This window comes from Ranitomeya variabilis, chromosome 1 (assembly GCF_051348905.1).
Source record: "Ranitomeya variabilis isolate aRanVar5 chromosome 1, aRanVar5.hap1, whole genome shotgun sequence".
NCBI classification, from domain to species: domain Eukaryota; kingdom Metazoa; phylum Chordata; class Amphibia; order Anura; family Dendrobatidae; genus Ranitomeya; species Ranitomeya variabilis.
The window spans coordinates 195,026,420-195,052,147 of record NC_135232.1 but is presented as its reverse complement, the minus strand read 5'-3'; the positions used below and the strand labels follow the sequence as shown (position 1 = coordinate 195,052,147).

Here is a 25,728-nt window from a genome sequence, read left to right as displayed (position 1 = left end):
GACTATGATTAGCAAAAGAAAGGGGCAAGAGAAGCTGCTGCAGTGAAAGATATTCCATCAATCAAAAATCTCAGAAAACTTCTTCAAGTTTGTAACATACCTTTTAATTTGAGCCCTAAGAGTCGAATATGGAAAATCTTCAGTAGGAGGATATTTTTTGATTTTCAGTCCAAGCATATACGGATCATTATAAAATATAAATATTACACATTCTGCATTACTTTTACTATACTGGAGAAAGGCAGTTCCTATAACGTTTAATAAAATGTGCAGTTTTGGAGCATATAGCTCATAATCGAGATTTTCTACCACATCTGGACCAACAGCTTGTATCCACATCCTGTTAATTCCCATAGGTACTTTTCAAACCCAGTGAATAAATCAGTACTGGAGCACAGACATAACTGCTGCCACACATATATTTTCTCTAAATAACAGATTAAATTGACCTTTTTTTAGTATTTAATTTTAAATTAGTAGTCGGTGTATGTTAGTAATAGTGAAGCTTAAAGTTTGATTTTAAGCACAAATAAGGTTGGAGCTGGTTACTTTACTTTGGTGTTTTTTGAAAAAAAAATAAAATAAATAATTACACTCCAGGGAAAAGAACAATAGGTCATCCACCAAGATACGATCATAGAAATGATAAAAGAAAAAAAAAAAGTCAATATGCCATGAACAATGCTAGGAGATTCTTCATGCTTACAAGCACCCCTTATTGTCCGTGTAAACAATGAATGCAGCATTCTCCGCATCCAAAGAAGTGAAGATGGCAGATGTCAGGTACTACACCTATGTGACCCCATTTCCCAGCTGTCCACCAGCTCTGTTCACTTCTGCACAGGTGCCGAATACATTCAGAGCATGACCAGAGCAGGCCACAAAGTCTGCTGCATCTGATGTCGGAGTACAGACATGGAACTGATAATAGTGTTTCATTGTCCCCCGCCAAACTCAAGTGTAGGTATAGAGATGGTACAGTTTCATAGCATAAAACACAAGCATGTATAACATGCCAAACCCTTCAGCTGTCCCCCTTATAAAAAATTAAATTAGAAATACATTAGTGGAAGTTTGACTCTTCCAATCTCTACATTAAATCATTTTCCTATCAGTATACGTTATATATACTGAACATGCACAGCCTGCTTGCACTATACATTTCTATTATCTTGTGGCAGTTCTGTGCAAATCCCATGAGCCAAATATTCAATATATCTAGAAATTCTAAGGGTATGTTTCCACGTGGCGTATTCCCTCAGGATTTGCTGCGGATTGGACGCTGCGTACATCCGCAGCGTCCAGATGTTACAGCATAGTGGAGGGGATTTTATGAAGTCCCATCTCCACTATGTGCACACGGCCCTGCGTATCCGGACATGCGGCACGTCTTTATAGACCGCAGCAGCTCTATTTATCTTGCGGAGACGCTTAGTCTCCGCAAGATAAATACCAGACTCTATGGATAGGTTGCAGTGATTCTGCCTATGCTAAATGAACACAGGCGGAATCACCGTGCGTACAAAGGGGGGTGGCGCTTTGGGCGGAGTGGGGTATCCGCCGCGTCCAAAGCACTACGTTTCCTGACCGTGGAAACATAGCCCAATTCTTTTTTGAAAGCTTTGATTGACCAGCTGAACTTTTCTTTTAGTTTCCTGGCAGTAGACAGGCTACTAAAATCTAGAGTCTCGCTTAGTGTTACAGTATCTTATCTCATATTTCTTTTAGCCTGCATGTATTACCTTAATATTCTTAAATGTAAATATAATTTGGCCTGCACTCTAAATTTAGATCGGGGTGCTGGTGAGACAGACCGTAAGGTCTAGTATCAGTATTATTGAAATCCACCGCACTCCCTGTGTGGAATATCTTAGAAACAAAAGGATTTTTTGAAATTTGCTAATTTATTGAAGTGAAAAGCAGAAAATCAAATGTGACAGATCAAATAGTAGGCAGTATAAGCGACTGAGTGATTGACGTTTCGATCCTCCCGGGTCTTACTCTAAAGTCGCACTTAATCCAGGATTTATGAGTGGCTCTTATGGTAATGAGGATGTTATCCCTGTAGTGTCAAGGGGCAGGTACAGTCTTTTTGATACCAAGTATGGCCTGATAGTTGATTTCTCTCTGAGTATGACCTTGCTGAGGAATAGCAGCGGTGTATCAGCGTCTTGCTGCTGTTTGCATATGCGATTCAAATAGAAAGTTGGTATGTCACTGGAGACAACCTTTTTTGCAGGTGCCAATGTATCAGCCTTAAATTGCTGGTAAGTTGTATGTGGTTTAATGGATTTGCCAGTTCTGGATAAAGCCTTGTAGTGGGGTAACAGCGGCGCAACTGCGTCTTGCTGGTGGACATGTAGGCTTAATACCCTTAGTGGATGGGGGATAGCGCTCCTCCTGCGCAGGAGCGCTATCCCCCATCCACTAAGGGTATTAAGCCTACATGTCCACCAGCAAGACGCAGTTGCGCCGCTGTTACCCCACTACAAGGCTTTATCCAGAACTGGCAAATCCATTAAACCACATACAACTTACCAGCAATTTAAGGCTGATACATTGGCACCTGCAAAAAAGGTTGTCTCCAGTGACATACCAACTTTCTATTTGAATCGCATATGCAAACAGCAGCAAGACGCTGATACACCGCTGCTATTCCTCAGCAAGGTCATACTCAGAGAGAAATCAACTATCAGGCCATACTTGGTATCAAAAAGACTGTACCTGCCCCTTGACACTACAGGGATAACATCCTCATTACCATAAGAGCCACTCATAAATCCTGGATTAAGTGCGACTTTAGAGTAAGACCCGGGAGGGTCGAAACGTCAATCACTCAGTCGCTTATACTGCCTACTATTTGATCGGTCACATTTGATTTTCTGTTTTTCACTTGAATAAATTAGCAAATTTCAAAAAATCCTTTTGTTTCTAAGATATTCCACACAGGGAGTGCGGTGGATTTCAATAATACTTACCTTAATATTCTGTCCTATGTCAGGGCTGGATATTACAGCTGTAGGGTCTTACTGATAGTAGATCTGCCATATGGTTACTTGGAGAGCTGAAAAAACACACACTAGACAAATAGGTTAGGAGTCTGGTGCATTCATAAGGATACTGCTCCCCGTGCCCCTTAGGCTACGTGCACACGTTGCAGATTGTATGCGTTTTTGCCGCATTTTTTCGCAGTGAAAACGTATACACAACCCATTGAATTCAATGGGATTCCGCAATGTTGTGCTAATGCTGCGTATTTTTCGGCGGCGGCATCGCATTGCGGAAAAATACGCAGCATGCTCATTCTTTGTGCGGAATGCATTGATCCACTTACTTCCCACATGGGGCTATGCCCACCAAGCGCAACGTAAGCGGATCATGTGCGGACGGTACCCGGGTGTGGAGGAGAGGAGACTCTCCTCCAGGCCATGGGAATAAAATAAGTTATATACTCACCTTCTGGCGGCCCCCGGATCCAGCCCAGGCCTTAGCGATGCTCCCGGAAGCTCCCGTTCCCAGTGATGCCTTGCGACAATGACCTGTGATGACGCGCATTCTCACGTGATGCTACATCATCTGGGGTCATTGTCACAAGGCATCACTGGGAACGGAAGCTGCTGGGAGCATCGCGAGGATCGGGAAGGCTGCAGTGGCTGCCGGAAGGTGAGAATAGCACAATTTTTTTTAATCATTTTTAACATTATATCTTTTTCCTATTGATGCTGCGTAGGCAGCATCGATAGTAAAAAGTGGGTCACACTTGTCAAACACTATGCTTGAGAAATGTGACCAACCTGTCAATTATTTTTCCAAGCGATGCTACAGATCGCTTGGAAAACGCTAGCATTCTGCAAGCTAATTACGCTTGCAAAATGCTAGCGTTTATTGGGAATACGCATGCCAATTCCGCATGCGTTTTACCCGCGGCAGAGAGTTACGTAATTGCCACGGAAATTGCACATAGCCTTAGAGTGGTGGTTAGGTGTCTGGTGCATTCATAAGGATAGTGCTCTCCCTGCCCCTTAGGCTACTTTCACACATCAGGCTTTTTCTTTCAGGCACAATCCGGCAATTTTTGAAAAAAACTGATCCCTTTTTTTTTATGCCGGATCCCTTTTTTCCCCATAGAGTTGTATTAGCGCCGGATTGTGCCTGATGGCCAGACGTTTCATCCGTTTTTTTCCGGATCCGTCCAAATAGTCGTTTCCGGCGGACGGAGAAAACGTCCACTGCAAAGTTTTTTTGTCCGACGGAAAAAAACGCACAGTGACGGAATCGGCCAAAACAACATGAAACGGAGGTGTGAAACAATGAATCTGGAGCCTGGATCCAGTTTTCAAAGCATTTTCCATACAAATCATGCCGATTTACTGTTCTGGGGTCGGTCGGTCTGTCTTTTTTTTTATCCCAAACTTGGTACGTTTTTGTGTCTGAAAAAAATAAAAACAACGAAGCCCACAAATAGCTTCTTCTTCCATCAGTGATTCATAGACTTGCATGGCAAATTCTGATCTGCAAAAATGGATTAGAGAAGGACATGCTCTGATTTTTCTTTAAATGGACATAACATGAAAGAAAAGTGATGTGAATAAGGCCTGATTCAGACAGACCAGTTTTAACTTGTCAGCTGTAATCTCATAGTGCAAAATAGCAACATAGAAACCATTACCTAGAAGACTGCAACTTATTGCTACAAGAATTTGGTTAATTACAGAGAAATCATTGATTTGGATCCCAAAAGCTTTAGTAGAAATTTCCAGTAAGGGCTAAATAAGCCTTTTAATACAGACTTGAGACTGGGTGAAAATGTATAGAAATAGGGTTAAAGTAGACAGATGGCACAATCTGTTTTCTTCCAGTTTGTGGAAGATGCAACAAGTGACTGGCATTTCTACATACCATATACATTTAATAACCAAACGTTTACAAATGTAAACCAGATTTACAATGACACAAGCAATCCCAGAACCCTGCCTCTTGTGTTAAGTAATAAAGACCAAGACCGCACAGTCCTGGTCCTGATCTACCACAAGGAACCCATTTATTAAGGAAGCAATATCCATAAACAGCTACACAAGTTACAGTATTCACTTTTGACACGCAGACAATCATTTAGTTTACAAATGAATCCATGAATGTATTGAAGATGTCAGTTCACTGCAAGGAATACTCATGCAGATCTGCAATTGCTTTGTACTGGATAAGACCACGAGTAAATGGAATCCAATTAGAAGCGTCATCCATTTTGCAGTTAGACTTTAGAAAGGAGTCCTGACTCGGGAGCACTTGCTTTAATCAGATTTTGGATTTCTTTGAATTTAGGATGGTCCTTATCCGCCACCAACTGTAAAAGTACGGCCTCACTTGTGGTAATTATAATCCCGTTCCTTGCAAGACGCTGCAAAAGAAAAGTACAATCATGAAAGAAAATACTTACAATAATTAAACTATGATCTAATGTATCTATAAAAACAAAACAAAAAAAAAAAAACAACTCACAGCTCTTGGTCAGTGTGTATAACGTGTGTATTTTGTCATGGAAAAAAAGTCATACTAAGATAGATGAATTCCTAAATTTTTCCACCTAAAATTTAACCCATAATCTGTACAAATCCATTAAAAAGGGGGAAATTAAAATAACCAAACTAAAATAATGCAGTTGCACAATTGTGAACACCCGCTTACCGTATATACTCATGTATAAGCCGAGGCATCTAATTTTGCCACGGAAAACGGGGAAAACTTATTGATGGGAGTATAAGCCAGACATGCATGGCTCCCCGTCCTCCCATGCATGCCAATAAAAAAAAAAAAAATCCTACTCCCCTTCCCTGCGCACACTCGCTTCATCTCGTTCTGGTGTTAGCAGCTCTTCAGGCTGAGCGATCACGTGTCCCCGCTCATTAAGGTAATGAATATTCACTCCATGCCTATGGGAAGTGGAGAGAGGTGTATATTCATTCCCTTTATGAGCGGGCACCCTTGAGAGCCCGGCCACTGCTGAAAGCTGCAGCTGGAACTGCGACCGTTATAAGAGAAATTAATATTCACTGCCAGCGAGGTGAATATTCATTTTTAGCAGTGGGCACAGGCTTTAGCCGCAGCCGCCGGCTCCTGCGTCTGTGACCCGCTGCTCCCCTCCCCTGCCATCTTTCTGGGACAATGACTAATCTATAGGGGGAAGTTTTCAGCGCACACAAAAAAAAAAAAAAGGTGCTGAAAAACTTGGCTTATATACGGTATATATTTGGGGATGCAGTAGTGTTCAAAATTCGCCAGTCCCATTTAAGCTCATGTTAAATAGTAGTCAGGACAGAGCCACCATCATTTAGCGATTCTGAATAAAACAAAGTTTCTGTTCAAGTAGGATTTTCCTGACCTTTTCTTACTTGAATATCACAGCAAAAGCCACAGTCCGTAAAACAGATAACAATAAGATCCCTTTGCTGTGTTGTAGACAGTTATCAGTCAGGAGTAAAGTAAAAAAAAAATTCCAAGCATTAGATATACCAAGGGACACTGAAGACGGTCATCAAGAAATGGCTTAAATTTGGCACAAGAGTGCCGTTACCTAGAACGCAATGTTCCTCAAAAATTGTTGAAAAAGACAAGAAAATTGGTCTGGAAGGATGAAAAGAGGCCTACAACAACATTAAGGCCATGTTCACATGCATTTTACATCACTATGTGTAAGCCAAAACCAGGAGTGGAAGAAATCAGAGGGAAAGTATAATAGAAACATATGCACCACTTCTGCATTTATCACCCACTCCTGGTTTTGGCTTACAAATACTTAAAGAGTGAATGTGGCCATAAGGAGCTGCTTGAACTAGCTGTGTACTGCATGTGACGACAATCTCGCATATTCTTCAGATGTGTGGCTTGTGGGTTAGGGTAGAAACACGGAAGCTTTTTCTTACAAAGAAAAAACATCCAAGCCCCGCTGTGTTCTGCCAAACCCTACATCAACTCTGCTAAAAGCATGTGGGAAGAAGTTCAAAATTTCAAAATGGCCAATGCCCAGACCTGAATCCAATTGAAAACTGTGGGCTGGCCTGAAGAGGGCGCTGTACATAGGAGATGCCATTGCAATCTGACAGATTTGGAGCAGTACTGCAAGGAAGAGTGTGCAAAAAGATTCTAGATGTGCCATGCTGATAGTCTCCAATTTAAAAAGACTGAATGCTGACAAATTCAAACAGTACTTCAGCAAAGTAGATATTCTTCTTTTCCCAACCTAAAAGATTTCACTTAAATATTTCAATTTTTGCATGATTTTCTTTTACATAGCAATAAAACCTTGCCATGTTAGCAGGGGTGTGTAGACTTAACATCCACTGGACGTATAAAATTCCTTTGATTTGGCAATTACTATTATGGTCTGAATTAATGGACTGCCATACAAAAGCATGGAAAAGTGTTCTTGTTCCTACAGAAAGATAAAACAAATGTGTCCATCCCTGTTTTTGGATGAGAGGAGTCTTTCAGATGGTTAGACATAGAGTACTTCGAACAGAGCAGAAAAATAAGGCCACGTTCACACGTTCAGTATTTGCAATCCAAAACCAAGTGTAGAAAAATCAGAGGAAAAGCATAATAGAAACACGTCACCACTTCTGTATTTATCACCCACTCCTGGTTTTGGTTATAAATACTGATGTAAAATACTGACCAAATACTGAATGTGTGAACGTGGCCTGAACAAACAACATTTTATCACTGACAAATGCCACATTAAACGGAATATTGTTAAATATCCTCAACATATTTTGTTCACGTTGAGTAGATTACACTATACAGGGTTTACCTATACCAAGAAAAAGCTAATCTTATTTCTATTGTGTGAAATAAAAAAAAAAAAAAAAACCTGCTAGTAATATTTTGCCAATGGGAGTAACAGGAACAAAGATTAGAATGGAGTAATAGTCCACCCTCTGCAACTCCTGCCGATCGACAGAATGATTGGTTTGTAGCATTTCTTTGAAGAATGGGCCCATGTTGCAGCATTCGACACTGGCTTTTACAGAGGCACCATACAGGGAAGCAGAGGGGTAGTGCATGCAAAGCTCCCCAACCCCGTCACTGGTGGTTTCTGGCTTCTTAAACAATTACCCTTTGAGGGCCAATCCATAGTCTAGAGTGTACCATCAGTGTTATATTAGCGTAGAACCCCTTTAAGTCTCATTTATTGGAAAGCCAAAAATCCTGGCCAAGTTTCTCTGGATGGACTTGTAATATACATGTATTGCAAAATGTTAAAGCAGTAGTCCCCTACTATAAAGGTTAACCCTAAATCGGACCAAAGTGGATGTCATGGTTAGGACATGGTTAATGTCCTGTTCTCTCAGGGTTAATTTTGCTGGCCTCCCCCTTTGATCTGGGAGGGGTATTTATACTCACTCCACACTAGGATTCCCTGTCAGTTATACTTTCTGTTCTAGTCTGTGTGCCCGGTTTGCAATGGTTTTCCTTGCTCTCCATGCTACTCTGTTGGTTTGTTCTTCTGGATTTCTGACAATCCCCTGTCTCATCCCTTAGGTACCTCGTGATCTCCTGGTTCAGATCTTGGCTTGTTTGACTACTCTCCTGTGTTTGTCTCTTCTCTGCACCCCAGAGTCTGACTCCGCCCCGACCACCTCCTACTCTGTCACATGGTTCAGGTCCTGGTTGTTACCTGGTTAGTTGCTCAGCTCCCTTGTTGCTGTATGCAGCTCTCCCCGCAGCAGTCGTGACAGTGGAGTAAGAAATCAAGAAGAGATATTTCTTCCTGTTCAGATGGAATGTGAAGGCTGCAGAAGTCATGCAACATAACCCAAAGGATGTTGATGTCAGGAAACCGGTGAGGGTCGTTCTACCATTTTTTAAATTTCTTACTCCTCCCTTGATTCATTAGTTACCTTTAAAAGTAGTGGACGGCTAACCCTTTTAAAGGACAGAAAGTGGAGCTCTTGCAGAAAAAAAAATAATAATAAGGCACTACAAAAATAAATGTTTTGAAATCCAGAATTATGAGATGGAAATAAATTTGTGGTTCTCAAAAAGGTAAAAATTACTCAGCGGTGAGTGGGGGTTAAAAGTGAAATGAAAAACATTTTCTTTAAAAAAATCCTGTACCACATATAATATAAATTAGTCACTGTATTCTCTGAAAATAACTAGTGATTTTTTGAGGCTTTGTCTCTGCAGTGAACACAGCGGTGCTTACCTCTAACCCTCCGCTAGTTACAGGAGTATAATGATGCCATTTTGTGTAATGATTTCATAGGGCACAGCTATTGATGCATGGATTTTGCCTGCAGTGACTGCTGTTCAATGTTGTAAATGTCAGCACAGCGTGTTTATTCAGAGAACTCAATTCGCACTTATGCCACGACAATTTAGTGGCTTTTCAGAGACTAGCTGGGGGCACAGACGGCAAGGTCTTAACACAATTTAGCTGGGTTATCCGCTGCTCAATGTTTCCACCAACTTTCACCCTTTTTTGCTGGATGCATCGGCTAACAAACCTGATCAGCTCACAGCTGACTGACGTCTCAAGGAAAATGCAGAATTATTCGGAAATCTCTCTACAACATGACAGTTATACGCAGAAAGAAGCAAAAAGTACGACAAACCTTCAGCTCAATCAGGGCCATTTTAGTGACAGACCACCAGCTATAACCTACTTTTGATTTTAATAAAGCCCTATGGGACATGTGTGGAGAAAGCTATCTGGACGGATGACATGAGACTTATTCATGAAAAGAATGAAATTCATAAAAAAAAAAAAAAAAAAAAAAAAAAAAAAAAATGGAATAAAAACCCTGATGTTTAAAGGGAACCTGTCAGGTCCCCATGCCCTCCAATCTAGCAGCATTCAGCTATGTGTGATTAAACTCCCTCCCTAACCAGCCCTGTATAACATAATTGAGTTAAATAAATGCTTTAAAAAAACATTTATAAACTCCGCTTTTCCTAGGCTATTGAGGGTTTTGACTAGTCAATGGGGCATTAGTTGCCCCAGACTTGTCAGCCCTCTTTCCATGTCATCACTCCCAGATGGGCGTGATAACTTAATATGCACAAGCGGTGTCATCACCAGCCCATGCAAATCTGCATACGTGCGCCACTCACTCGGGCAGCATCACTGAAGCTGGATGTACGCTTCCCAGGTTCAGAGGCGCGCACTGTGCACGAATGGAAGCCATCTTATGAGCTTCTGGTCATGCGCAGTGCAGCTCTGGAGCCGGGAAGTATACACCTGGCTTCAGAGGCGCAGTTGTAAGGGGGTTACAGGGATGTTATTATTACTCATCCCGGTTCTCAATGTGTTACTCTGTCTATACTGTTTTTACTCATGTGCTGTTGAATGAATTCTGTTACTTAGGGAAAGTGCAGTACCTCAATTAGGACACTAGATGGGGTACCTTAGGATACATAGTTAAGATAGGAGGGCCCACTGTGGGTAACCTAGGAACATTTCCTGATTGTGAGCAGTAGGGCCAGGGAGCCCAAACAGTCCGGAAGGGCTTTAGAGCCCTGGGACAGCATAGTGACCCTGCAATGTTGTGAAGCTAGGAGCCCAGCTGTCCAGGGTCTATAGTGGCCAGAAGCTACAGGAGAAGGCTACAGCAGAAGTCACAGCAGAATAGAAACGCAGGTTGCTCCAAGTTGTGGCAGCTTTCTACGTGGGCAGATGCCCTTATGCCTGCTGTGAAAAGGACAGGGGAACTCTTAAACGATCTGGGAGCATGCCCGGAGACATGAGGAGCACAGGGAGAGTGAAGGATGTGTACTATGTGGAATCCCATGTCAAAGCTGTAACTGATCTGGACGTGCTGCGTATGGAATAAAGTAAAGTTGTTCATTTAAAGTTGGAACTGGGCTGTCTCTTTATGTACTAAAGTGAAGAAAGAAGTTTCTCTGCGACTCAGGGAGGACCCTGAGAACCAGCCAATTGAGACAGAGTAAGTGAGTGAGTGAGTGAGTGAGTGAGTGAGTGAGTGAGTGAGTGTGTATGTGTATATGGTGTGGGTGGCCAAGGCGCACTAAAGCAGACATCTGTGCGGGCCATGACTACGGTCCTGGCCGGCGCTCACACAGTGACACTGCCAGAGTGAGCGGCGCGCATGCACAGATCTGCATGAGTGGCGATGAGGCTAAAACTGTAAACAGTCTAAGACAATAAATATATAGGCCCCAGTTCATCAAAGAAATTATTCCAGAATTAGGTAAAGTCTCAAAATTCTGAAAAAATGTGTGACTTTTGGTGTTTTCAGGGCAGTTTCTCGCAGCTCTGCTAAAATGGGAGGATATGGGGATGGAAGAGGGCATGTACCTTACTCCAGAAATCTTACTCCAGTCTTTGACTGGAATAAAATTTGTGGTGAGGCAAATGCCACTTGTCAAACTCTCATGATTCATTAAGAAGCGTCCACCTCTAAATGAATCAGAAAGGTTTGATTCCAAAACACTCCCTCATTAAGACCGGCGTTGTTTTTATGAATTGGGGACGAGTATTTTCAATATATAGCACTTCATATTTTCAAGCTGTTCCACCACCCATATGTTCAAGCTCTCATAACTCACAGATAGCGAGAGCTGCAGGAGAACAAACAAACCGGCAGCACAGTGACGTTTTAGTTAAAGGGAACCTGTCACCCCCAAAATCGATGGTGAGGTAAGCTCACCGTCATCAGGGGCTTATCTACAGCATTCTGTAATGCTGTAGATAAGCCCCCGATGTTACCTGAAAGAGGAGAAAAACAGGTTAGATTATACTCACCCAGGGGCGGTCCCGCTGCGGTCCGGTCAAATGGGCGTCTCAGGTCCGCTCCGGCGCCTACTATCTTCATACCATGACGTCCTCTTCTGGTCTTCACGCTGCGGCTCCAGTGCAGGCGTACTTTGTCTGCCCTGTTGAGGGCAGAGCAAAGTACAGCAGTGCGCAGGCGCCGGGCCTCTGACCTTTCCGGCGCCTGCGCACTGCAGTACTTTGCTCTGCCTTCAACAGGGCAGACAAAGTACGCCTGCGCCAGAGCCGCGGCGTGAAGACAAGAAGAGGACGTCATGGAATGAAGATGGGAGACCCCGGACCGGACCTGAGACGCCCATCGGAGCGGGACCGCCCCTGGGTGAGTATAATCTAACGTCTTTTTCTCCTCTTTCAGGTAACATCGGCGGCTTATCTACAGCCTTACAGAATGCTGTAGATAAGCCCCTGATGACTGTGAGCTTACCTCACCATCGATTTTGGGGGTGACAGGTTCCCTTTAATAATCTAGTATTCAATTTAGAAAGTTCGATAATCAGCCATTTTTTTCTTCTAGAAAACTTTCTAGCTATACCTTTCTCAATGTGCATTGACTCTTATGGTAAATTACACTGAGAAACATCAGATACAAGAGATATAAAAATAATCCACAATCTCATGCGCAAAATGCTTCACAAAAATATAAGAGAAATCATTATCAAGTCTGCTCCAACCCCAAAATAAAATTTCCTTCTAAGGATTAACAACCAGAACATCAAGTAGAACTAAGAACTGAGCGAATGCAAAGAACACTGAGCACAGAGCTTTATTACCTCTAAGGCAAACATTCGATCCATCATGCTTCTTGACGAAGAAGCATCTGCCACGATGTGAACTTCCACTCCTCGGCCAATTAAGTCCAGCGCAGTTTGCTGAATGCAGACATGAGTCTGAAAAACACAAAGCTTTTACATTAACAAATTATGCAATTTGTGTTATTAAAATTCATTACTTTTCTTTAACTACAGGTTTAAAAAAAACAAACAAAAAAAACCCACGACTTGTTCATGGGCTAATTATGATACAATCCAATTAAAGTGATGGGCATCTCTAACATACCACATAACATGAGATGCTTATTAGCATATGAGGTCCATTCTGCTGGCTTTCAACACTTCACTTATTTCATTACTAATATACTAAGAATAATAATATACGTACATGTAGCCATGTGGGAGGAGAGTCTCCTAGCCTGTTGTGCAGAAGGCCCCAATGTATGATCAAACTAAGACTTTGACAATGCAGTAGATCCAGGAGAATAAAAGCCACTGCACTTATGTTCCCTTTAATACAGAACTACCAGAATGTCAGCAGAATCCCATTGGCCCAACTATGACAGTGTGAAATAGATAGTAGATTTCTTATGAATTACATCTTGAACTGAAATGCTGCGGGTGACTTCCCTCCAGATTGGTTTGATTGACAAGTCTCTCCCTAATTCTGTATACAGAGACCTGTCAATCATGCTTAGCAAGGAGAAGCCAGAGGGGACCAGCACTTTTGAAAAAAAATTACTTTTTCTGAAACACAGCAGCAACGCAAAACCTGGTTCAGGAAACCCGTGACTATTTCATGGGGCCCATTTTTAGGATGAATCTAGTAACAGGTTGACTTGATCTTTCATTTCAGTGCATTAGTACAGTCGGCTGTTAGAGTCGGGGCGTGCCTACTGCCGGGGGGGGGGGTAGTGTTTACAGCCGGGGGGGGGGGGGGGGGGGAGGGGGGGGGGCATGCTTTGGTCTGATGAGTCCAAATTTGAGATCTTTGGTTCCAGCCACCGTGTCTTTGTGAGACGCAGAAAAGGTGAACGGATGGACTCTACATGCCTGGTTCCCACCGTGAAGCATGGAGGAGGAGGTGTGATGGTGTGGGGGTGCTTTGCTGGTGACACTGTTGGGGATTTATTCAATATTAAAGGCATACTGAACCAGCATGGCTACCACAGCATCTTGCAGCAGCATGCTATTCCATCCGGTTTGCGTTTAGCTGGACCATCATTTATTTTTCAACAGGACAATGACCCCAAACACACCTCCAGGCTGTGTAAGGGCTATTTGACCAAGAAGGAGAGTGATGGGGTGCTACGCCAGATGACCTGGCCTCTACAGTCACCAGACCTGAACCCAATCGAGATGGTTTGGGGTGAGCTGGACCGCAGAGTGAAGGCAAAAGGGCCAAGAAGTGCTAAGCATCTCTGGGAACTACTTCAAGATTGTTGGAAGACCATTCCCGGTGACTACCTCTTGAAGCTCATCAAGAGAATGCCAAGAGTGTGCAAAGCAGTCATCAAAGCAAAAGGTGGCTTCTTTGAAGAACCTAAAATATAAAGGCATAATTTCAGTTGTTTCACACTCTTTTGTTAAGTATATAATTCCACATCTGTTAATTCATAGTTTTGATGCCTCCAGTGTGAATGTACAATTTTCATAGTCATGAAAATACAGAAAAATCTTTAAATGAGAAGGTGAGTCCAAACTTTTGGTCTGTACTAAATATATATAGATATCAAGAAGAATCAACACCACAATTGTGAAGCTGAAAGAAATTTATTGGTTATTTTAAATTTTTGTGGAAATTCAAAAACTGAAAAGTGAGGCGTGCAAGATTATTTGGCCCCTTTAACCTAATACTTTTTTGCGCCACCTTTTGCTGCGATTACAGCTGCAAGACGCTTGGGGTATGTCTATATCAGTTTTGTACATCGAGAGACTGAAATTTTTCCCCATTCTTCCGTGGCAAACAGCTCGAGCTCAGTGAGGTTTGATGGAGATCGTTTGTGAACAGCAGTTTTCAGCTCTTTCCACAGATTCTCGATTGGATTGAGGTCTGGACTTTGACTTGGCCATTCTAACACCTGGATACTTTTATTTGTGAACCATTCCATTGTAGATTTTGCTTTATGTTTGGGATCATTGTCTTGTTGGAAGACAAATCTCCGTCCCAGTCTCAAGTCTTTTGCAGACTCCAACAGGTTTTCTTCAAGAATGGTCCTGTATTTGGCTCCATCCATCTTCCCATCAATGTTAACCATCTTCCCTGTCCCTGCTGAAGAAAAGCAGGCCCAAACCATGATGCTGCCACCACCACGTTTGACAGTGGGGATGGTGTGTTCAGGGTATTGAACTGTGTTGCTTTACGCCAAACATATCGTTTGGCATTGTTGACAAAAAATTAGATTTTAGTTTCATCTGACCAGAGCACCTTCTTCCACATGTTTGGTGTGTCTCCCAGGTGGCTTGTTTGCAAACTTTAAACTACACTTTTTATGGATATCTTTGAGAAATGGCTTTCTTCTTGCAACTCTTCCATAAAGGCCAGATTTGTGCAGTGTACGACTGATTGTTGTCCTATGGACAGACTGTCCCACCTCAACTGTAGGTCTCTGCAGTTCATCCAGAGTGATAATGGGCCTCTTGGCTGCATCTCTGATCAGTCTTCTCCTTGCTTGTGATGAAAGTTTAGAGGGATGGCCGGGTCTTGGTAGATTTGCAGTGTATGATACTCCTTCACTCCTTCCATTTCAATATAATCGCTTGCACAGTGCTCCTTGGCATGTTTAAAGTTTTGGAAATCATTTTGTATCCAAATCTGGATTTAACCTTCTCCACAACAGTATCACGGACCTGCCTATTGTGTTCCTTGGTCTTCATGATGCGCTCTGTGCTTCAAACAGAACCCTGAGACTATCACAGAGCAGGTGCATTTATACGGAGACTTGATTACCCACAGGTGGATTATATTTATCATCATTAGGCATTTAGGACAAAATTGGATAATTCAGAGATACACAATGAACTTCTGGAGTGAGTTTGCTGCACTGAAAGTAAAAGGGGCAGAATAATATTGCACGCCCCACTTTTCAGTTTTTGAATTTCCACAAAAAATTAAAATAAGCAATAAATTTCGTTCAACTTCACAATTGTGTTCCACTTGTTGATTCTTCACCAAAAATTTACATTTGGTATCTTTATGTTTAAAGCATGATATGTGGCAAAAGGTTGAAAAGTTCCAGGGGGGCGAATACTTTCGCAAGGCACATTATATTATGTTACTGTTCCTTGTGACTTGTGGATGGAGGGAAGCTCTCGTATGCACAGGCACCTTCTTAGTTTCTGGTCCGTCTCCATGCATGACATGACATGGTTTCCATGGCAGAACAATGACAAAGGCTAAAGGTGTGCAGCTAGCTATTAACCCCTAGCTCGTCCCCTCCCATATTCGCCACCACCCCTCTGGGCTGGAGTGAACTCTCCTCCTTTGATCTCCTAGCTGAAGTAATTCCCAATATCTAGGATGGGTCATAACTTCCTAACGAGAGGTCCAACTTGGATGACTGATGTCTTAACGGGTTCGTTGGGGCTGGAGCAATACAGAGAGTCCAAACTTGGGTCAGCTAAGTGGTTCTGGAGAGACATAGCTTGCTATCCGGGACAGCTGGAGAAATATGAGACACTGGGGTGTGTGAGGAAGGCTCCCAGGGTTCTGGTGGTATATTGGACTTAACCCTGAGATGCACGGTACTCTAATAATTCATCTCTAGATGTTGGTGCCCAAGTGTCTAGAGCTTTCCCTTGATGAGGGCCGCCTTGCACAAAAAACAGCAGGGGGTCCCAGCTTTGCTCCTCCTTGCCTTCATTATCACGTGGCCTCCAATTCTCTCGCCATTTGGCAAAAGTTCTGTTTTTTGGGGAATTGTGTGCTTATCCCAAAGGTGGGGGCCACTTCAGGAGTGGGAAGTGAGATCTCTGGATAATCTATTGGGCCTCAATTAATAAATCCAAAATGGAGTCTCCCTCGTCCTTCACACCTACTAACAGAGCACAGCAGAAAAATCATAAAGCCATTTCCAGAACATTTTTCCATAAAAAATGTTTCATTTAGCAAAAATAAAAAAAGTTAGAGCCCTTGTAATGCAGTGGGCCCAAAACAGGCCAGTGCTTAAAGGAGTTGTTCCAAGTTATAACGCCATCACCTATCCATAGGGTTTTGTTCGAGAACGATTGAAATTGATATTTCATATAATATACTCAAACATTTTAGGCTACGTCCCAACGGTCAGTATCAGGCAGCGCTTGGGACGCAGCACATGTCCGCTACCTCCAAAGCGCTGCTGGCTATTGAACGCAGGTGATTCCGCATGTGTACATTGAACCGTGTGGAATCACCGCACCCCAATACATTGGATGGGTAAAATGTATTTTGCGTAGACTCGGTCTGGAAAGACGTGCCGCCACCTCACAGACAACTGTTAGCCACCCAGATATTTCCCTCTTCTCTTAAGAAGCTCTACCGATGCTGCATGTCAGCTGCTGTGAAAAGAAATACAGGTGACTCACGAAACAATTTGTAGGGTCCTGTGAAATCGTTCACTAGAGCCGTGAGCCCTGTCCGTATGTTTCAGTGAGAAGTCAGGATCAAGACGAGACCTTCTAACACTCGTCTTCTCCAAATATTACATGAGGAGAGACTGGTAAATGCAGCTAAAACCACAACAGACAAAGCCATACTAACCTCAACGCCAAATAGTACAACGCTACGAACGCCAGGAATTTCTGCTAACGCTGCCTCTACTTCTGGTAAAACCATAGAAAATTTTGTCTTTGGGACCACAAGCTTCACTCCTGTCAGGTCAAGTTCTTGCACGGTGCTTCCAAGTCCTTTAGGATATTGTTCTGTGACGATCACTGGTATTCCTAGGATCCGTGCACCTTGTAGCTAGGAATTCGAAACATAAAGATCTATGAAATACATACTGTTATTTCTCATTATGAGTGCATTCAATTAATCGCTCTGATGAGTTTATGGCAATCCTTAGATTTGTAAAAGCCTGATAACATACAAAAATTATTAAAGAAGCACTCCCACATATATGTAATAGTAAGGTACGCACTACCACTGCTCTCTACGGGATCCAGCGCTGCTCTATGTCACTTCTGAGTGATGTCACTACATTTGTGGCTCTCCAACTCACCCTATGCTCGATGTTTGAGCCAAAAGTCTTTTACAATGAAAGTCTATGAAACCTCGTTTTGATGCTCTATAGACTTGCACTGTAAAAGCCACTTCCAGGTCACGCAGAGCGCGGGGTGAAAAAGAGTCTGCAGAGTGGTGACGTCTAAGAAAGGGAGAATGGCGCTGCACACCGGAGAGAGAGATGGTAGGTGAGCATAATAATCACAGTACATATGTAATAAAAAAAATAAATAATGGAGGCGTGCTTCTTTAATTTTTGTGGCCCATTAAAATAACTGTTGCAGCAGTAATACAATGTTACTATGTGCACAAAACAAACTTCTATAGGCATTGCACTGATGCCCTGCTGAGTCGGCTGTCTAAGTGCCAGGTGTGCTCACAATATAGTGAGTGATGGCTGTAGCCACGCTGGCACATCTGCATGACTGAAAGCCGTCGACTCCTAGGAGGAATAGAGAGTAGTGATGAGCGAATACTTGTTACTCGAGATTTCCCGAGCATGCTCGGGGGTCCTCCGAGTATTTTTTAGTGCTCGGAGATTTAGTTTTTCTTGCCGCAGCTGAATGATTTACATCTGATAGCCAGCATAAGTACATGTGGGGATTCCCTAGCAACCAGGCAACCCCCACATGTACTTATGCTATCTAACAGATGTAAATCATTCAGCTGCGGCAAGAAAAACTAAATCTCCGAGCACTAAAAAATACTCAAGAGGACACCAGAGCATGCTTGGGAAATCTCGAGTAACGAGTATACTTGATCACTAATAGAGAGTATATTTTCTACCGGGTGCCACACCTTCATAATGCTACTAACCTGGATATTAACCTCCATATCTACAAATTAATAGCATTAACAATTATGTCAGGTGTCCTTTAAAGGGATCCTGTCACCCCTCCCCCCAGTCGTTTCAAACTAAAAGAGCCACTTGTGCAGCAGTAATGCTGCATTCTGACAAGATGGCTCTTTAGTTCTGGGGGCTGTAACTAGAGAAATAATCCGTTTTTTAATTTGTCAGAAATACCTTGTCTTCAGTCAAGGAGGCCAGCATTTCCCCCCTGTTTCAGACGCCACACAGCCGTCACTCACATCTTCTTGGCGCCGCCTCCTCACCGCTGTTTTGAAAATAGCTGGAGCCTGAACTCTTTTTTCCTGTCTGGTGCAGGCGCAGTGAGCGCTGCCTGTCTTTCCTCATATGTAGTCTCGGTGACTGCGCCTGCGCGGTCGCCCTGCTTGTGATTCCCAGCCCCGCAGTGACTTATGATTTACTCACATTGTGGGGCTGGGATTCACAAGCAGGGCGGCCGCGCAGGCGCAGTCAGCTGGGCTGCATATGAGGAAAGATGGGCAGCGCTCACTGCACCTGCACCAGGCAGGAAAAAAAAAAAGAGCGCAGGCGCCGGCTATTTTCAAAACAGCGGTGAGGAGGAGGCGGCGCCCGGCGCCAAGAAGATGTGGGTGTCGGCTGTGTGTGCCACTCTTCTGCCTCCAAGCTTCCTGGCTGCAAGGGTGGTATTGTGCTCCTAAAAATTGACAATTGGTCCGAACCGTGCGCCCTCCCACACTGCTACCAGAAGCAGCTTTGCCTCTGCAGCAAGGGAGAAGCGCAGGGGGAGTAAAGTTATTTGGATCCAAACATCCAGCTTCTGAGCTAAGCGAACAGGCTCAAAGGCCTCTTAGACGTCAGTGAGTCCGGGACGTGTGGTGAAAATTCAAGTGAATGGGTCAGTGCATGTCAGTGTTTATTTATTTTTTTTAAATCGGCAGCACAGGCCGCAAAACGTCCCTCACACGTGCAGACTGATGACATCCTTGTGTCATCAGTACCACACGTACTGGCACCAGGGAAGCAGCGATATTGCTAGCGCTGTTCCCCAGTGTCAGGTGCTTAAGTCCGCTCGAATCATTCTCAGTGCGAGCAGGGAAGAATGATGAGAGTTATATTCAACTGATATGAGAGCAGGCGGCGGCTAATGGGATACATCAGCCGCCGCCTGCGCTATAAATAAATGAGAAAAATGTCGTGGGTTCCCCTGTATGTTTGATAACCGGCCACGTTAAGTAGGAGAGCAATTTAAAATTATTTTTATTTCAATTTCCCCTGAAACTGGGGCTGGTAAATTAGTCCCAGTAACAGGGAGAATTCCACCCCCGGCCTGCATAGCAGAGCTGACTGTCTCCCAGGGCACAGCAACTATTCTTCTCTCCCTACAAGCAGTCAATGAGTCTGTGGAAGCACAGTCAGTGCTTGGTATGCTGTATACGGAGCGTTTGTTTAGAACTGTGTATACAGCGATGGGGAAGGCGGATATGGTAATAAACCCTCCCCACACCCAACAGCTACACTATCTCATGCAGGAAGTTTGTTCTTCCTATTCTCATCCACTATAAAAAAATTTAAACTTGTGGTGCTGAAAAAATGTAGATTTCACAGCAGAACACTACATTTCCCCTCCATAGTTCTGGGTGCTCCTGCAGGACTTTCATTCTTACAGCTATATCAACAACAATAATAGTGTTTAAGGATCAGCATAGACTTATAATACTATTTTAACATTGAAATAGGCAAAAAGAAGAGGCCCCTAACTAAAGACCCTAGTAAAATGTAACTTTTAATTGATATTATAACAGAAATAGGCTCTACACATTAAAACACATATTGCCATGATAGGGAACAAGATATTACATCCAACACGTCAGGTATATCATGTTTTCAGATAGTTGCTTGAAGCACTTAGCATGCTAACCTAAGTGGTTTACATATAGTCTATTCTGCAATTCTACTGCAGTAAACCTATCCCCTTATTATTGCTCTCTTCCCTACCTAGCATATGCTATCTAAAGGAAGTCAGCTAACAGCCTGACCAACATGTTTCACCACATAGGCGTCATCAGGGGATTTATAGCCTTATTCCCCTGATGACGCCTATGCGGTGAAACATGTTGGTCAGGCTGTTAGCTGACTTCTTTTAGATAGCTGTATGCTAGGTAGGGAAGAAAGCAATAATAAGAGGATAGGTTTACTGCAGTAGAATTGCAGGATAGACTGTATGTAAACATTTGAAAGCTGGAAGCACTTTAACCCATCTGAAAACATGGTATACGGTGCCTGATATATTGGAAGGAATCACTTGTTAACCTTCATGGCCAGGGGCGGACACAGACAGCTTGGGGCCCCTGTGCAGGAAATGTGTCTGGGCCCCCCTCCTTTTAAGGCGACAAAGATCTATAATATAACGCTGGGAGCGTCACTCTGTCCCACCACTTTATAGACTGCGCAAGCACCTGTGCAGACGCTCCCAGCATTACATTATAGCCACAGTGTCCGTTAAAGAAAAATGGAGCCGGAAAGCACCTACTGCTCTGGTACCGATTTCGGCGTCACGATAATACCCCGATTCCGCCGCATGGATGTCCACCTGCTCCCGGAATCGGCACCTGCGCAGTCCGCGCTTTCCGCAGCCATTTTCTTGAAGAGACACTGCAGTGTGTCTTCAAGAAAATGGCAACGGAAAGCGCAGACGCCGATTTCTGAGTCACGATCCCGCTCATGACTTTGCGGCAATCGGCTGCGCCGTCCGCGCTTACCGGTGACGCAGCCCAGGGGATCGCGGTATGCGTAAGCACTGAACACATACCGCGATCTCCGACGGAGAACCAAGGGCGTGCCAGGAGGGTGAGTATGCTATATTCCCCATTCCACCGCTGCGCGCCGCTCTGTCTTCCGCGTCCTCTGGCTGTGACGTTAAGGTCAGAGGGTTTAATGACGTGAATAGTGCGCGCCGCCCTCTGCCTGAACAGTCACAGTCAGAGGACCCGGAAGATGGAGCGGCGAGCACCGGTGGAATGGGGAAAGGTGAATATAGCAAGTGCCGGCGGCCTGAGCCAGCGGCGACTGGCACCTGACCCCCCATAGCGCGCCGATGTCCCCACCTGCTCAGGCCCCCGGCACTCAACGCCCAGCGACAAGAAGCGAGTATGCCATTTTTTAATCGCATCAGCATACGGGGCATATTTTACTATAGAGCATCTTATGGGGCCATCAACCTTTATGGAGCAGCGTAGAGGGCATATGGATGGGAGCAGCACATGACAGAACGGGACGCAGGATGGGAGCAGCACATGACAGGATGTGGGCGCAGGATGGGAGCAGCACATGACAGGATGGCGCACAAAACAGGATGGGGGCGCAAGATGGAGACTATATACCAATATAAATGTGGGTTCAATAGATATAGATAGATAGATAGATAGATAGATAGACACATATATATATATATATATACACACACACACATACATATTACATAGTCTCCTTTATTATGTATATTGCTGTCCCTTACATATTGGATTTTATAGAGCCCTGTTTTTTATTACATACCGTCCCTGCCTTGTTAGCTAAATAATGCAATGATGGCTGATGGAGCATGGGAAAGCTTCTTTTCTAAAGGAGGAGCTGATGGACTGGTCGTCTGGCCACCAGCTTCTCCATCAGTAGTCATTTTATATCTAACAAGAGAGGGGACTATGTAATAAAAGAGGGTGCTGTGAACAACAAAAATAAGAATACACTATGCAAGAGACAGCACTGTACATAACAGCAGAGGAAACTATATAATAAGGGACAGCACCATATATAACTAGAGGATGGTATGTAATAAGGGACGGTGTTATACATAACAAAAGAGGAAACTATGTAACTAAGGATGGTGTTATACATAATAAGTGAGTACACTATACACTAAAGGGACTGTGCTATACATAATAAGTGAGTACACTTTATACTAATGGACCGTGTTACACATAATCGATAATAACGTCTTCCTCCACCTCCCCCTGTTCCTAAATCCATTATAAATCCCCCTTCCTCCCATCTCAATCCCCCATTATAAATCCCCCTTCCTCCCATCCCAATCCCCCACACCCCTCATTGTCCTCCTCCCCCCTCATCCCATTATTGCCCTCGCCCCCACCACCATTATTGCCCTCTTGCCCACCTCCATCATTGCTTTCTCCCCACCAACCCATTATTACTCATTCCACCACCTCCATCATTTCCTCCTCCCCCATCATTGTCCTTTCCACTGCCATAATCGTCTTCTCACCCATAATTACCAATTCCATGACCTCCATCATTTCCTCCTCCCCCACCATCCCCATCATTGCCGTTTCCACCACCATCATCGTCTTTTCCCCCCCCACCACCCCATCATTGCCCATTTCACCACCTTCATCATTTCCTCCTCCCCACCACCCCCATTATCATTGTCTTCTGCCCCATCATTGCCCTCTCCTCCACCTACACACACACACACACAGCACCATTCACCTGTCTGCACACACACAGCACCATTCACCTGTCTGCACACACACAGCACCATTCACCTGTCTGCACACACACACAGCACCATTCACCTGTCTGCACACACACACAGCACCATTCACCTGTCTGCACACACACACAGCACCATTCACCTGTCTGCACACACACACACACACAGCACCATTCACCTGTCTGCACACACACACACACACAGCACCATTCACCTGTCTGCACACACACACACACACACAGCACCATTCACCTGTCTGCACACACACACAGCACCATTCACCTGTCTGCACACACACACAGCACCATTCACCTGTCTGCACACACACAGCACCATTCACCTGTCTGCACACACACAGCACCATTCACCTGTCTGCACACACACAGCACCATTCACCTGTCTGCACACACACAGCACCATTCACCTCTCTACATATACACACACACAGCACCATTCACCCGTCTGCACACACACAGCACCATTCACCTGTCTGCACACACACAGCACCATTCACCTCTCTACATATACACACACACAGCACCATTCACCCGTCTGCACACACACAGCACCATTCACCTCTCTACATATACACACACACAGCACCATTCACCTCTACATACACAGCACCATTCACCTCTCTGCATACACACACAGCACCATTCACCTCTCTGCATACACACACAGCACCATTCACCTCTCTGCATACACACACAGCACCATTCACCTCTCTGCATACACACACAGCACCATTCACCTCTCTGCATACACACACAGCACCATTCACCTCTCTGCATACACACACAGCACCATTCACCTCTCTGCATACACACACAGCACCATTCACCTCTCTGCATACACACACAGCACCATTCACCTCTCTACATACACACACAGCACCATTCACCTCTCTACATACATACACACACACACACAGCACCATTCACCTCTGTACACACACAGCACCATTCACCTCTACATATACACACACACACACACACACACACACACACACAGCACCATTCACCTGTCTGCACACACACAGCACCATTCACCTCTCTACATATACACACACACAGCACCATTCACCTCTGTACACACAGCACCATTCACCTCTCTACATATACACACACAGCACCATTCACCCGTCTGCACACACACAGCACCATTCACCTCTCTGCATACACACACACACACACACAGCACCATTCACCCATCTGCACACACACAGCACCATTCACCTCTCTGCATACACACACAGCACCATTCACCTCTCTGCATACACACACACACAGCACCATTCACCTCTGTACACACACAGCACCATTCACCTCTCTACATACACACACACACACACACACACACACACACACACACACACACACACAGCACCATTCACCTGTCTGCACACACACAGCACCATTCACCTGTCTGCACACACACAGCACCATTCACCTCTCTACATATACACACACACAGCACCATTCACCTCTGTACACACAGCACCATTCACCTCTCTACATATACACACACACACACACACACACACACACACACAGCACCATTCACCTCTCTGCACGTACACACACGGTACCCTGAAGCCGCACCATCGCCGGCAGCTTCCTGTCTCGCACAGCAGCGGCGCTGAATGAGGATGTCATTCAGCCGCTGCTGTGTGAGACAGGAAGCGCGTGTAGGAAGCAGGACAGATCCATTCCTTGCCTGCAAGAGAAGATGGCAGTGGAGCTGCAGGGATTGCTCGCCGCACATGAGGGCAATCTGGCCAGGGGATCCCGGAGACGGAAAAACTGGCTAGATTGCCCTCATTAATAGCAGCGCTGCAGGGGCCCCTGAAGCAGCCGCATCGGCTGAACCGGCGGCATGTCCGCCCATGTTCATGGCAATATGTGTTTTAATGTGTAGAGTCTGTTATAGCTGTAAATCGTAAATTTAATTCTTATTATTAGATCATTCACAATTTTTTTTTTTTTTTTTTTTAAACTTCTATAGCATGGAAACACAAAACTTACCAATCTCTGCCCTACACTTATAATGTCTCCAAAGTACTTGATTGCTGGTCTGAACCGCTCTTGCATGTCACAACAGAAAAACACCGTACTGGCAGGAGTAAGGTTCCCAAGAGTTGTCAGCTGCAAGAGGAAGGAAAACAAAATAAAAAAAAAAAATCTAAATATACAACAATTGTATTTACACAATATGGTTTATCTTCTAGTACAAATTAGAGATCTACAAAATAGTTCATTTGATTAAATGGGTTATCTGTTTTCTTTTCCTTATCAGGTTAAGAACTTACCGGCAGGTACAGGTGCATCTTACAAAATTGGAATATCATCAAAACATTAATTTATTTCAGATCTTCAATACAAAAAGTGAAACTCATATAGAGTCATTACAAACAGAGTGATCTATTTCAAGTGTTTATTTCTGTTAATGTTGATATTATGGCTTACAGCCAATGAAAACCCAAAAGTCATTATCTCAGTAAATTATAATACTTTATAACACCAGTTTGAAAAAATGATTTAAAAAAAAAATAAATACAAATTTTGGCCTACTGAAATGTATGTTCAGTAAATGCACTCATTAATTGGTCGGGGCTCCTTTTGCATCAAT

At 43.9% G+C, this 25,728-nt stretch overlaps 1 protein-coding gene across 2 annotated transcripts in view; it reads right to left on the bottom strand.

Moving 5' to 3' along the window:
- Window positions 1-571: 571 nt before the first annotated feature.
- Window positions 572-25,728, bottom strand: part of ISOC1 (isochorismatase domain containing 1) — a 48,386-nt gene continuing 23,229 nt past the window's right edge. Inside the window, exons 2-7 of one of the 2 annotated variants that reach the window (XM_077291538.1) lie at window positions 25,125-25,244; window positions 17,303-17,506; window positions 12,565-12,681; window positions 2,979-5,398; window positions 1,013-1,742; window positions 572-786 (exon numbers count right to left, since the gene is read on the bottom strand). In XM_077291538.1, coding sequence (XP_077147653.1) covers window positions 5,252-5,398; window positions 12,565-12,681; window positions 17,303-17,506; window positions 25,125-25,244 — 588 coding nt within the window. In that variant the 3' untranslated portion in view covers window positions 572-786; window positions 1,013-1,742; window positions 2,979-5,251. Of the gene's footprint in view, window positions 1,743-2,978; window positions 5,399-12,564; window positions 12,682-17,302; window positions 17,507-25,124; window positions 25,245-25,728 lie in introns of both variants that reach the window. The other variant, XM_077291530.1, reaches the window with a different exon arrangement.